A 14,145-nucleotide genomic window follows, 5' to 3' on the forward strand; every position below is an offset into this window, starting at 1 on the left:
CACCCGCCAGAAATACTTCTCTGGAAGGAGCTGGGATGGGAGTTACCGGTAAGCGACAGTCAAGAAAATCTTAACCACTAGGCTTATAAAACAGCAATATATGTCAAACGCTGTGACCCTACCCTACCCGCCCCTGCAAAAGTGGATGCCAGGTGCGTGTGTGCCGAGCCCTCAACATCTCACCTTGTAGTGCTTTGAAGCCCTGCAGAGGCACTCGGGAGGACCCTGTCACAAACTGGAGTAAGCGTGCTCGGCGCTCTTCATCAAAAAACTCCACAGCTTTCCAGAACCACTTGACGACATTGCTGTCTGGTGTGCAGTGTTTTAACCGGGTGTTGACCTTCCAGTCACTCACATCAATTTTGCCAAGGCCACAAATAATGAGCTGTTGAGACATTTGCAGGAGCTGAGCCAGTGGACACGAAAGCTGGGCCTCGCAAGCCCTCTTAGATTTGCCGTGGTGATTCCCATAAGTGGCACAGAGCAGCTTTATCCAGAAAGCTTTTTAAAACATACTCAACAGACCCTATGCTGCAGAGATTCTAACTCTGTGCCTGGTGGCAGTCAGGCCAGCATCTCTTTTTCTTTTGGGACAGGGTTTCTCTGTGCAACCTTGGCTGACCTGGAACTCACTCTGTAGACCAGGCTGGCCTCAAACTCAGAGAGTTGCCTGCCTCTGCCTCCCGACTGCTGGGATTAAAAGTGTACGCCACCACTGCCCATCGAGGGTCTGTATCTTTAAACCTCCAGAAGTATCTACTCATTGTAAGTCCTGTTCCCGGCATCTGACAAGCACTGTGATGGACAAGATGAAAGATTTGTAAAAATTCCATAGTTTCAAAACAGAATTCTAAAACGTTGAAAGGTTAGACAGAATCATACTCAGCACACACAGGCTGTACATAGCACCCATGCCTACAATTCCAACACCTCAGAGGCGGAGGCAGGAGAATTACCGTGAGTTTGAGGCTAGCCTGAGCTATTACTTTATATCAAAAAGAGGAGGATGAGAAAAAAACTACTACTACAGTTATCTGTGCCTTTCTTAGGCCTGCATTGATTTACATTAGTTCTAATGCTATTTATTAGCTTTGCAATTTGAGGCAACTCAATTTTGTCATTAGCCAACAATGCTCTTTACTCTAATACCATAGTGACCTCTGCCTCACTTTACCTGTGAAAATGACCCATCGTGCACAGCAATAAATGTGTTTAAAAAAAGTAATATAGTTCACCTAACAATCTTTAAATTATGTTAAAAATATAAAATACACAAGGGCCAAGCATTGTAGCACACACTTTTAATCCCAGCACTCGGGAGGCAGAGGCAGGCAGATCACTGTGAGTTCGAGACCAGCCTGGCCTACAAAGTGAGTCAAGGACAGCAAGGATTACACAGAGAAACCCTGTCTTGAAAAACCAAAATATAAATGAACAAAGGAATGAACCGCATGAATTCTACTGTCTAGTGTCCTGCTTGACACCCTGACACAATCAACACACAAGAACTATACCAAACGATGACTTTGACACTAATAACCCATCTCTATAGAGCTGTAACCTATGTATGCATAGCTAATATGTTTTATTCACTTAATTGTGTGTTACGTATGTATGTACATATACATGAACACATTCCACAGTACACAGGTGGAAGTCAAAGAACAACCTTCAGGAGTCACTCTAACCATTTAGCTGTATGTTCCTCCTCCTGACTTCCCTTTGGCCACTTCATTACTCAGTAGCAAAAGGGATGAGGATAGTACAGTCAACTGACGGCAAACAGGTCTATTAAAGACACTGGGAAGCCTAGAGAGATGGTTCAGTGGTTAAGAGCACTTGCTGCTTTTCCAGGGGAACTGAGTTTACCATGTTGGGTGGCTACAATCACTTGTAACTCCAGGTCCAGGGAATCTAAAATCTCTGGCCTACTTGTGTACTCACATGCACATACACACAAGCAGACACACACATCTACACATAATTTAAAAAAATAATAATACGTTAAAAAAAAAAAAGACTAGCAAGAAAAAGCCAGTAATACTAGTAAATAAAATCTTTTTGTTTGTTTTTGGAGAAAGTGTTTTTCTGTATATCCTTGGCTGTCCTGGAACTCTGTAGACCAGGCTGGTCTCGAACTCAAGAGATCCACCTGCCTCTGTCTCCTGAGTGCTGGGGTTAAAGTCATGCATCACCGTGCCTGGCTAAATAAAATTATTTTAAAAAGGTTTTTAGACTTCAAATACTTACATTATTTCTTAACTATCAGATAAACTCTTACAGGAAATATTTTGGGCTTTGGAATTTCTCTGAGTAAGCAGAAAATAAAATCTTTTTTATGTACTTACTCTTCTTGAGACAGAGACTTGCTATGTAGCTAGCCTTAAATGTTCAATCTTCATGTCTCAGTCCAAGGGCTGTATCATGGCCATGCACTACCACACCCAGCAGACTCACTATTCTTATACAGCAGTTGAGTATCAAGTCCATGTGTTTACTGTGGTACTCTAAGGGGCAGCTTCACATAGAAGGGAATGCTAACTGTTCAACACAGAGCTGATTATGGTCACTATATGGATGTTTGCGAAGGCCCAGGGATGGTTAAATACCACATAGTTTATCCTGTTTTGTTTCTTCTAAATACTTTCTAGCAAAGATGAGCACAAATCCAGTTGAGCTTAGCTTTTTTGTTTTTCGAGACAGGGTCTCTCTGTGTAGCCTTGGCTATCCTAGACTCACTTTGTAGACCAGGCTGGCCTTGAACTCACAGAGATCTGCCTGCCTCTGCCTCCCTAGTGCTGGGATTACAGGCGTGCGCCACCACACCTAGCTGAATTTAGCATTTATTCAAATAAATTTCAGTTATGTTAGAGACAAACCAATGGGATTATATTTAAATAAGCCAATTAAATCAAGAAATGACAAAAAATTGGGAAGAGGGCCAGACACCAAGATGGCTCAGTGGTTAAAAATACTACTTGTCAAGCAAATGTGGCCACCTGAGTTCAACCCATAGGACCCACATTCCGTAAAGATGGAATGAGAGCTGACTTCTCAAAGCTGTCCTCTGTCCTCCACATGTGCACCACAGAAAGAATGTCTATGTGACATGAAAAGAAAGGGACTTGAGAGGGAGTTAGCTGGTGGAGAACATTAATCCCTGGGTTTAATCCCAGCAGTGAGGAGGGAACAGAAAGCCAGAACTAAAAGGTCATCCGCATCCACATGCTTAGTCCAGACTAGCTACAGAGAAGAGAGGCTCTAGCTGAGATAGCTTTCTGCACTTGTAGAAAAGTCAAGCTTGGTTCCTACCACATGTGTCAGGCAGCTAACATCACTTGACACCAGCTCCAAGGGATCGAACCTCTCTGATCTCTGAGGGCATCTGCACCAATATGTGCATGCACATGTGCATATGTGCATCACACACACACACACACACACACTTCCCATACATACACACACACCCCCATATACACAGAAAGAAGAGAGCCTGCTTATTCAGAAAAATTCCAAAGCCCAAAATATTTTCTGTAAGAATTCTCAGGGCATTAAGCCGTGAAGCCTGAAAGCATCAGGAAGCACCACTGCAAACAGTGGAAGAGCTCCCAGACTTGTTACAGCACATGAGATCAGAATAGTGGCACACTGACCTCCAGCTCCTTCTCATCAAATGTCTTCAGCAGATGCTGTGGAATGACTTCATTAAATCCCTTCTGCAGTGCCAGGAACTGGGCTTCAATGCCTCGGAGAAATCTCCAGTTTACATAAAGCCTGCAAACATTGGGCAGTGGTGTCACGTGACTGCATAGTCTCAGATTTGGTAATTGGCATACATATCTACTTTGGCAACTTCACATTTTAAAGTGTCTATTATTAAAAATATTTCAGTCTAATAGGGATGAGATACAGGCAAATTGTAGAGTCCTGCTCATAGGCACAAGACTCTGGGTTCTCCAGCCCAAAAGAAAAAGGAAACTAATAAAACAATTTAGTCTAGGTGCCAGTCGTGACAGCGCACGCCTTTAATCCCAGCACTTGGGAGGCAGAGGCAGGTGGATCACTGTGAGTTCTAGGCCAGCCTGGTCTACAAAGCGAGACCAGGAGAGCCAAGGCTACACAGAGAGACCTTGTCTTGAAAAACCAAATAATAATAATAATAATAATAATAATAATAATAATAATAAAAAAACAATAATAATATAGTCCAATATCTAAAAAAGAGGGAACAAATGGATCCTAAGTGCTGAGACAATTCAGTATACTAAAAAAGCGTACCCAGTCATACATGGTGGCATATGCCTAATTCTGGGAAGCAGAGGCAGGTGGATCTCTGTGAGTTTGAGGCTAACCTGGTCTACAAAGTGAGTCCAGGACAGCCAAGACTACACAGAGAAATAGTGTCTCAAAAAACAAATAGCAGCAGCAGCAGCAGCAGCAGCAGCAAGGCAGTGCTCTTCTACCACTAGCTAGTAGCATCAATGATTGACTCTTGGAGACTGGCCCTAGCAGGACAGACATTTAATCCCTGTCACTAAGAAGGCTGCCCTCTTGGGCTACAGGGTGAGGTCAAGGCCAGCCTGGGCACGCCATGACACCTCGTCTTACATTTAGAACAAGGAGGAAGGGATGCAGCTCGGCGGCAGAGCTGTGCCGACACACGCGAGGCCTTGCACTCAGTCCCAGCACTGCAGACTGACCAACTAAGAGCAGCTCTTCAAATCAGAGAACCCTCTAGTAAACTCAAAGTCTACTAGAACTTAGGGTTCGCTTTTGGCTCAATTTTAGTAATTACCATAAATATCTACTTTGGTAAGTATTTAATGATAACTTTAATAAATATTTCTTTCTAATTTAGTGATTTTAAAAAAACACACTGTATGTAAAAAATATTGTCTGTATCGGTGTCTTGCCTAGATTTATATTTGTATGGGAGTGTCAGATGCCCTGGAGTTACAGACACTTGTGAGCGGCCATGTGGGTGCTGGAAACTGAACCTCGGTCCTCTGGCAGAGCATCCAATGCTCCTAACTGCAGAGTGAGTGATCTCTCTGCCCCAACATTTCTTTCTTAATTTATAGTACACACATCAATAAACAGAATAAAGAGGCCATTCTCTTAAAGACTGACCCTTCCCAGGGCAAGGGTGACCTGAGAGCTGTCAGAGCATGTGAGGAGCTCGTCTGTTTATGCAAGAGGAAGAGAAGAGGAAAAGAGGCAGAGTGGGAATGAGCAAAGCCCAAAGAGGACAGTGTTAGAATCATCTCATTGCTCTGAAAGGTTATGAAAACTTGTAAGATGTTAACTTACCAACAAAATTGCATTAAAATAATACCTCTTTTGTGAAACTTCCCTTGTACCTTTTAAAATCTGTTTTTGAGACAGGGTCTCACTATGTATGTCATGTATGGTGTATGTGTTGTGTAAGTACGGGTATTATTTGGGCCTCCCAGGCTGCTACAGGACAGCCAAGGATGACTTTCTGTCCTTCTGATCCTTCTGCCTCCTGAGGTCACAGGTGTGTATCAATATACCCAGCCTAAGAACATTCGGCATTAACTTTAACTGCACATCCTTATCCATACTTAGCTGTATGTGTTTCTGTCAAAGAGTACTAGAAATGGGGCTGTCTGGTGGAGGGCATGCTCACGTTCATATAGACTGGGCTGCCCAGTGTGTCACTTCAATCAAAAGCACACAGCACTATCATGTTGGCCAAAAGTATATATGGACCTTAAAAAGATGAGGCACAGGCTGGAGAGATGGCTCAGCAAGCAGTTAAGAACACTGGCTGTTCTTCCAGAGGTCCTGAGTTTGATGCCTAGTGCCCACATGATAGCTCACAACCATATGCAACTCTAGTAACAGGGACTCTGATGCCCTGTTTTGGCCTCCATGGGTACCAGGCATGCACATGCTCCATAGACACACATGTAAGAAAAATACTCAGACCTGCTATTCTAGGACTTGGAAGGTAGAGGCCAGAGGATCAGGAATTTAAGGTTATTCTTTGGGTACATAGGAAGTTGGAGGCCAGTATGGGTTATGTAAGACCATTTCCAAAATGGGGGTAGGGGCGGAGGCCTAGCAGCCTTTTCTATGTTCTGGACCATCAGGAGCCCATAAGAAAGAAGCCTATTTACTGAGAAAGAGGCCAAGAAAGGAAGCAATCCTTGATACCACATAGGAGCCCAGCAAGCTCCAGTAAAGCCAGTCGTTTGCACGGTTAACTCTCAAGTCTGAGAGTTAAAGGCCCACTCTGGCCTGTAAGCCCAGCTGACAGCTTGTGGACTCACAGCACACCATACCTTTTACTCTCTGCCCAATTACCAACCTCAGGAATCATGAAAAAACAGTCAAGAGTCAGACAGTTTTTGTTTTGTTTTTTTGGTTTTTTGAGACAGAGTTTCTCTGTGTAGCCCCGGCTGTTCTGGAATTCTCTCTATAGACCAGACTGGCTTTGAACTCAGATCCTCCAGTCCCTGCCTCCCTGCTGGGATTACAGGCATGCACTACCACTGCTCAACTAGGGCGGGAGTTTTTAGGTTGTTTAATTCCACGGAAGTCTGTTCCAGCAGTAAGTAAGATTTCTTAAACACTTAAATGTTTTTCTATATTGGTGTCCTAGAACCCTTTTTAAAATTAAATTCCATCATTTACCTGACATATTCTTTTTTATTTTCTTCAGTAACAGGGATACTTTTGCCATTTGGTTTGAGTTCATGCTGAATAATTTCACCATAAGCATTATGTTCAACACAGAAGGTGTGGTCCAGAACACCTGTGATATCATTTTCACTAGATAAGAAACAAAAGAGACATGTTAACCGGAAACCTACCTCACATCTCCTACAGTGAATCCACAGTTGAGGCTGCTCAGCTAAGACGGTAGCACAGTATAGCAGGTACAGGGCCAAACTGGTACCACCAATTCTTACGCTAGCATGCCATCTTTTCCTAACAGAAAAGTAAAAAAAGCTTTCTCCTTATAAGTATAGACAGTATCGCACTTCCTGAGCAACAAGAACGGGCTGTCACAGACTCTTCTGAACTACAATACAATGGATTTTGGTGTCTAGATAAAAGGCATGGGCACCCTCCAGAGACCAAACGTCTGCGCAGGCTCAGTGAGAAAGTCTTCTGTCAATTGCATAGAACCTAGCACTGCCTGAGCACCTTCCCACACAGAATCAGTCAGCAGCTGTCACTCTTTGAAGTATGGTTCCAATAATCACTGCCTTCATTACAGTGAAATAGTAGGACAGGTCAGATGACTCATGGTGGAAAAGTGCTCAGTGCAGGCCCACAGCCTGACTGCGGAAGAACTCACTTCCACACCTATCCTGTCCTGCACAGGCCTCATGTGCTTCTGTGCCCACTCCCCACACATACACACAACATACTTTTTTTTTTCTAAAGCAATGACAGAGGCTGGAGAGATGCCTCAGTGGACCCAGGCAGTAGCAACATGGATGCGGAAACTCTCTTAAGACTCCCAAACCAGATGAAAAGCTACAGGAGATCAGTGAGTGCTGAGAGAAAAAGAATCACTTTTCTCTAGGGATGAGTCCCCACCTAGGTTATCTAATCCCAAGTAACCTGCCCTACACACAGACACATACTGGCAACACAAAATGGACTCAAATGTGGGTGTACATGTGTAACTTCAGTTCCAAGGTACATGACACCCTCTTCTGGCCTCCTCAGACACTGTACACACTAGGTGTACAAACACGTATGCTGGCAAAGCACCCATAGACATAAAATAAATATTTTAAGAATCTTTTAAAGTAATAACATGGGCTGGAGATGTATCTCAGAGATAAAGCCCTTCCTTGCCTAGCATTCATGCAGCCCTAGTCTCCTAACTTTCAGGAATCTTACAAGTCAGGGAACAGTAGACCAGGGGTGGCCATAGGGTAGCGTGGGTGGAGGATTTCTTACATAGTTTTATCACAAACCACACATTTTCTGTGCCTATTTCAAATTAAAAAAATAAGTACATTAGTTTTGAAAGGTATCTTTTTGTTTTATTGTCTGATTCTTAAAAATGTATTATTATATCTTTGTATGTATGAGTATTTTGCCTACATGTGTGCCTAGTGCTTGAGGAAGCCAGGGAAAAGCAATGAATCCCCTGGAACTGGAGTTATACACAGGTGTGAGCCACCAAGTGGGTTCTGGGAATCAAACCCAGGACTTCTATAAAGAGCAGTCAGTGCTCCTAGCCACTGCGGCAGCTCTCCAGCTTTCTCTTATATCTATCTTTGGTTGTGAGCCTAGCCGTTAACAATTGAGCCATCTCTCCAGCCCCAGCTTTCTCTTTTTGAGATATGGTGTCAGTATGTTGTGGAGGCTGGCCTTGACTTCGTGACTCTCCTCAGGCTCCCAAGTGCAGGTTTTATAGGGATGAACTATTAGATATAGCTTATATTTTTAGGATTTAATTTCATTATTAATTGTATGCATCTGTCTGTGTATGAGTACAAGTGCCCAAAAGCCAGGAAAAATCTCTTGAACTAGAGTTCCAGGAACCTGTGAGCTCCCTAACGTGAGTGCTGGAACTCAAACTCAAGAAAGTCCTATGCAAGATCAGCGCATGCCCTTAACTGCTGAACCACCTTAGTGGTTTCTGGTTTGTTTTTTTAAGGTTTCCTAAAAAATGTGTGTGTGTGTGTGTGTAAGTTGGCTTTATGTATGTAGACTCTGTACGTGCAGGTGATTGCAAAAGCTGAAAAGGGCATCAGGTTCCTTGGAACATCATGATCTGCCTCATGAAGAGTCCTGGGAATGGAACTTAGATCCTCCACAAGAGCAATAACCAGTGCTATCAACCACTGACCCTCTGTCCAGCTCCTAGCTTGCGTCTTTTTAAAGGTGCAGATGCTAATATGATAAACAGATGTAAGAATCAGTACGTACAGTATCCACACCAAACTATTATGAAGGTCTGGATCAACTAACTCCATGTCATCCAAAGTGATTGACTTCCCCAGCAACTGCTTATAAAAAGGCAACGTGAAACCGCCATCAATATAATGTCCATGGAATACAGCCATTCCCATTATTCTTCCAACAAAGTGGAAATAGGATAAATGTTCCTGAAATGAAAAGAAAAAACCAAACAAGATATAAATGCTCAACTGAGAAACTGTTCAGGAAGTTGTCTTGATTAAAAATAAATAAAGAAGCAGCATTTTTCCCTTCTTTCTTGGTTTGGTTTTGTTTTGTTTCTGAGATAGGGCTTCACTTGTAGGCCAGGCTGTCCCTGAATTTATGACTCTCCTGTCTCACTTTCCCCATTGCTGAGATTCAGGTACGAGGCCACCATGCCCATGCCTCTCCCTGGGCAAAAGCCCTTTAGAAAACAATTCCTTTACAAACCTGTGTGAAGCTATTTGTATGTCCTGTTCTCTGAATGTCTTGTCAAGAAATAAAGCTTTTAAACCTAATACCTTGCTTCCTTGACTAGCCACAAATTGGGCTTCAGGACACCATGGATTCTGTATCACATTTGGATTAGTTCACCAACTACTGTGTATACAGAAATTAACTAGTCCCTGTAGGACTGGTCCACATTTGGAGGTAAAGACAGGATGCAGAGAGAGTACCCTTGAGGAAAGCAAGGCAATGAGACCCAAGGTCTGGGTCTACTCCTGGGAAGCAGCCTCTAAGGTCAGATGACAGGCAGATGGGCAGCTTTGCCTTAATAAAGAATTGCCTGATGAGCCAATGCCACCACATGTAGACACAGCTGTTCTTTTACCATACTGTTTGCTTGGTTGCATATCTGTATTTTTTTAATTCCTTTTCTTTTCCATTTGATAAGTAGTCTTTATTTTTTAACCTTTTTAAAAGATTTACTTATTATATATAGTTCTCTGCCTGAATGTACACCTGCACACCCGAAGAGGGCACCAGATCCCATTACAGATGGCTGTGAGCCACCATGTGGTTGCTGGGAATGAACTCAGGACCTTTGGAAGAGCAGCCAGTGCTCTTAGCCTCTGAGCCATCTCTCCAGCCCCCTAATAAGTACTCTTCTTTCTTCTACTTTTTGTTTGTTTTTTGTTTTTTTGTTTTTGTTTTTCGAGACAGGCTTTCTCTGTGTAGCCTTGACTATCCTGGACTTGCTTTGTAGACCAGGCTGGCCTCAAACTCACAGGCATCCGCCTGTCTACCTCCTGAGTGCTGGGATTAAAGGTGTGCACCACCACACCTGGCCCTAATAAGTATAAGTACTCTTTGATATCTTTTTTTTTTTTTTTTTTTTTTGGTTTTCCGAGATAGGGTTTCTCTGTGTAGCCTTGACTGTCCTGGACTCACTTTGTAGACCAGGCTGGCCTTGAACTTACAGCGATCCACCTGCCTCTGCCTTCCAAGTGCTAGGATTAAAGGCATGCACCTCCACACCTGGCCCTAATAAGTACTCTTTAATATCATCTTAAAACTTGTTTTATCTTATATCTAACACCCAGAGGAAATGATTGTCACTTTTATGGTGCAGATATTTTAATGTTTTCTCTTACATGTATCTACCAAAGCTGTATTGCATTATTATTTTACTTAACATCACTTAACATATAATGAACACACATCTTTATCTCATACTTTTTTTTAATCTCATAGTATGCCCTTGTATGAAAACATAACAGATTTAATTAGAAAGCAACAAATTAGCATTAATTACTAACATTTGGAGGGAAGCTGGTGCTAAGGATCAAACCTAGGGCCTCACAAATGCTAGTCAAGAACACTACCACTGAGCAACAGCCCCAGCCTTAACTTTTAAGTGTTTAACAATGTACTGCAAGATTTAAAAAGCATAATTAAAGCTTAATATACAGGATTTCCTGTACCTCTCATAACCCTTTTCTAAGGTGCAAACTCTTCCTCTTTTTTGTTTTTGTTTTTCAAGGGAGGGTTTCTCTGTGTAATAGCCCTGGCTGTCCTGGAACTCTTTGTAAACCAGGCTGGCCTTGAACTCAGAGATCTGCCTGCCTCTGCCTTCGGTGCTGGGATTAAAGGTGTGTGCCACCACGCCCGGCCTACTATTAATTTTAAACAGTAAAATACTTGAGGTTTAAGACAATGAATTAATTATCCTATAGTCACAAAGACATTAACTTATATGAAAAGAATAGTTCTACATCTTTTTGTTTGCTTTCAGAGACGGGGTCTCCTAACACAGGCCGTGCTGCCTGTAAGGAGCAGGTCAGCCTAGACCTTGTGTGATCTGCTGGCTTAGCCTGGAAAGCACTGGGATCTCAGGTATGAGCCTGCAAACCCAGAGACTCCATGTCTTTCTAATTTCATAATCCATGTTTCGTTTCTTTCTTTTACTTTGGAACCAGGTCTCACTATGCAGTCCAGTCTGGCCTCAGCCCTTCAAGTGATGTGACTGCAAGCATAATACACCACTAGACCGAGATCAAGAGCAACCACTTACGTTGTTTTTTGTTTTTGTTTTTTAGACAGGGTTTCTCTGTCCTGGACTCACTGTGTAGACCAGGCTGGCCTCGAACTCAGAGATCCACCTGCCTCTGGCTCCCAAGTGCTGGGATTAAAGGCGTGCACCACCACGCCCAACCTCATTTACACTGTTGTATATCATAATTTAATCAATCCTCCGTATGGACAACTGTGGTGTGTCCAATGAGGAATAATCAATAGCAGATAGCCTAGTGTCCCAATGCAGCACACGACTATACTCATTTACGGGGACAAGTTTCAGGAAGAGGAACTGTTGACTTAGAGGGTGTGGCCGTGATCAGCCAAACGATTCCTCTGTGATAATCACACTGTCATTTAAAGATGAGAGCCGAGTGGGTCCCAGCACATTCACACTACTGTGAGTACAGCTCATACCGGATTAACTGCAGAGTCAGGATTGATCTGCAATGTGTAGATATCATCTCTGGAATATTGGAAGAGACCATAGTAAGGATTCAACATTTCATGCGACAGGAGATACAACCATTCCCTAGAAAACAAGGTAAAGCAATTTGTTAGTTAAGATATGCAGTAGTCACTTTAGTAAATATATTTTTTCATTTTAAAAATTTATTATTATAGGTGCGTATATGTGTGTGAACACATGTGCCATGGCACACATGTGGAGGTCTGAGGACAACTCTGTGGAGCTGGTGTTCTCTCATTTTCATATAGGTTTGGGGACTGAACTGGGACTGCATGGCAAACGCTTTAACCTGCTGGACTTTACCCCAGCAGGCCTCAAACTCACAGAGCTCCACCTGCTTCTGCCTCAAGTGCTGCGATGAAAGGCAAGCTCCACTATGCCCAGTTTCCACAGTTCTTTTATGTTAACATAAAATACAGTACTAACTGTGGTTCTATAAAATCACCAGAGAAAATGAACGTTTATAAAGCAAATAAACTTACTATTATACAGTTATTGCTCATAATTTGGAGTAATTTTATTATACTTTAGCATCAGTGAGTATAAAGGTACTATCTACATGTTCAGTTGCTCATAAGATGCTGCTGCAGCCCTAGAGTGCATCACTTACACTGCTAAATAAGATTAATAACCCATGATAAACCATCTAGATATCTGTTTCTATCAGGAAGACTTATACTAGATTCTTAAAGACGCTGCTAACCTGCACTACTGGGTCACTCAGGCATTTAAGTTTTATTCCTTCTCAAGTCTCCGAGGGGCGTTGAAGACCAGATAGTTTAGTTTTACAATCAAGTTTACTTGGTTAGGGGATAAGATCTTTTTAGATCTAGATAAAGGATTTAAATTAATAAAGATGAGATACGATAGATATTGAATTTCATTCAGAAATTTAGACCCAACAAGATAGGAAAGATGTTTATTTCAAGTTTGACAAATATAAATAGCCAAATCACTATGAATATAACATTTATATAACTCATGATAGTCTCATGGTTCTCCCTGCTGTATGTAGTTTGTTTTATTCATGTGCAATCAAATAAATGTTAAAAAAGAAATTAAAGTCTTAAAATTAATATGCAAGACAGGATTCTTTTTTTTTTTTTAATCTAAACTATACAAGTAAGTGGATGGACCTAGGAAAGATTATATGGCGTAAGGTGACCCAGAACCACAAAGACAAACGCTGTGCATGTTGTGATTCCTAGCTTCAAACCTTCAGATCTAAGTACATAACCTGGAGTAATTGCAGAAACTAGCAAAGTAATAGAGACCAATCAGGGCTGGAGGAGGGCTTGAGAGAGAGGTAGCAGGATACAGCTGATACAAAGGGGGAAATGGGGGAAACGGAGTGGGAGTCTAATTGGGAAGGAAGGTGCAACAATAACACAAAGGATGTTCGATAAAGCCTTGAGAAATCAAACCATTTCACATTTACCTAAAATTATACATAATACATGTAAGCACATATGAGTAGACAGACAAACAAAGTTATGCCACTTGGGCTAACAATGTTCCCCTACAAGAGCCATAGACTAGCTACTAAAAACCTCCGTACCAGGCATTTGAAATTTCTGTTGAAGTTGTTAGTCAGCGTAGTCTAAGTGACTCCCAAAATAATAAATAGAGACTATTGCTGCTGCCCTTGGTTGCCTCTCAGAGACTGAAAAGTAAACCCCTATAGCTGAAGACATTGCACACTTAAGAGCTAGGACTCAGAGGATTTGAGCTGGATCCAACTCAAATGCCTCTGCCTTATAGTCTTGCTTTCATGGTGCCATAAAGTACTATGCAAGCTGTCAAGGAAGGGAAGCAATCAATAGTCTACCCAGCTGTGACAGCCATGAACTGTAACAATGACCAGATGGCAGGGTATTCATAAAAGTGCAATGGTGGTACTCCTGCCTTAGTGATAACTAACCGCTGCATGGCTGGACCTTAGGTCCACTCAACCAGAGGAAACTCATGCCTGGTACTAAAAACCTAGCCAACTACCAGAGGCTAATGAAGTCATGGATCTTTTTGGGTTTTCGAGACAGGGTTTCTCTGTGGAGGCCTGGCTGTCCTGGACTCACTCTGTAGACCAGGTTGGCCTCAAACTCACAGAAATCTGCCTGCCTCTGCCTCCTGAGTGCTGGGATTAAAGGTCTGAACCACTACTACCCAGCAAAGTCATGGATTTTTTGTTGTTGTTGTTGTTTCTGGATGTTTGGGTTCCCCACCAC

The 14,145-nt window shown here is 42.4% G+C and overlaps 1 protein-coding gene across 2 annotated transcripts in view; it reads right to left on the bottom strand.

Annotated features, from left to right (window-relative positions):
* SMURF2 (SMAD specific E3 ubiquitin protein ligase 2) overlaps positions 1–14,145 on the bottom strand; it is a 101,469-nt gene that overhangs the window by 4,522 nt on the left and 82,802 nt on the right. For both annotated transcript variants that reach the window (XM_084748519.1, XM_084748518.1), the window contains 5 exons: positions 11,869–11,983; positions 8,923–9,101; positions 6,661–6,798; positions 3,654–3,774; positions 184–385 (listed from right to left, as the gene is read on the bottom strand). In XM_084748519.1, the coding sequence (XP_084604645.1) occupies positions 184–385; positions 3,654–3,774; positions 6,661–6,798; positions 8,923–9,101; positions 11,869–11,983 (755 nt within the window). The remainder of the gene's footprint in view (positions 1–183; positions 386–3,653; positions 3,775–6,660; positions 6,799–8,922; positions 9,102–11,868; positions 11,984–14,145) is intronic.

Source organism: Acomys minous (genome assembly GCF_964271855.1).
Source record: "Acomys minous genome assembly, chromosome: 12".
Lineage (NCBI taxonomy): Eukaryota > Metazoa > Chordata > Mammalia > Rodentia > Muridae > Acomys > Acomys minous.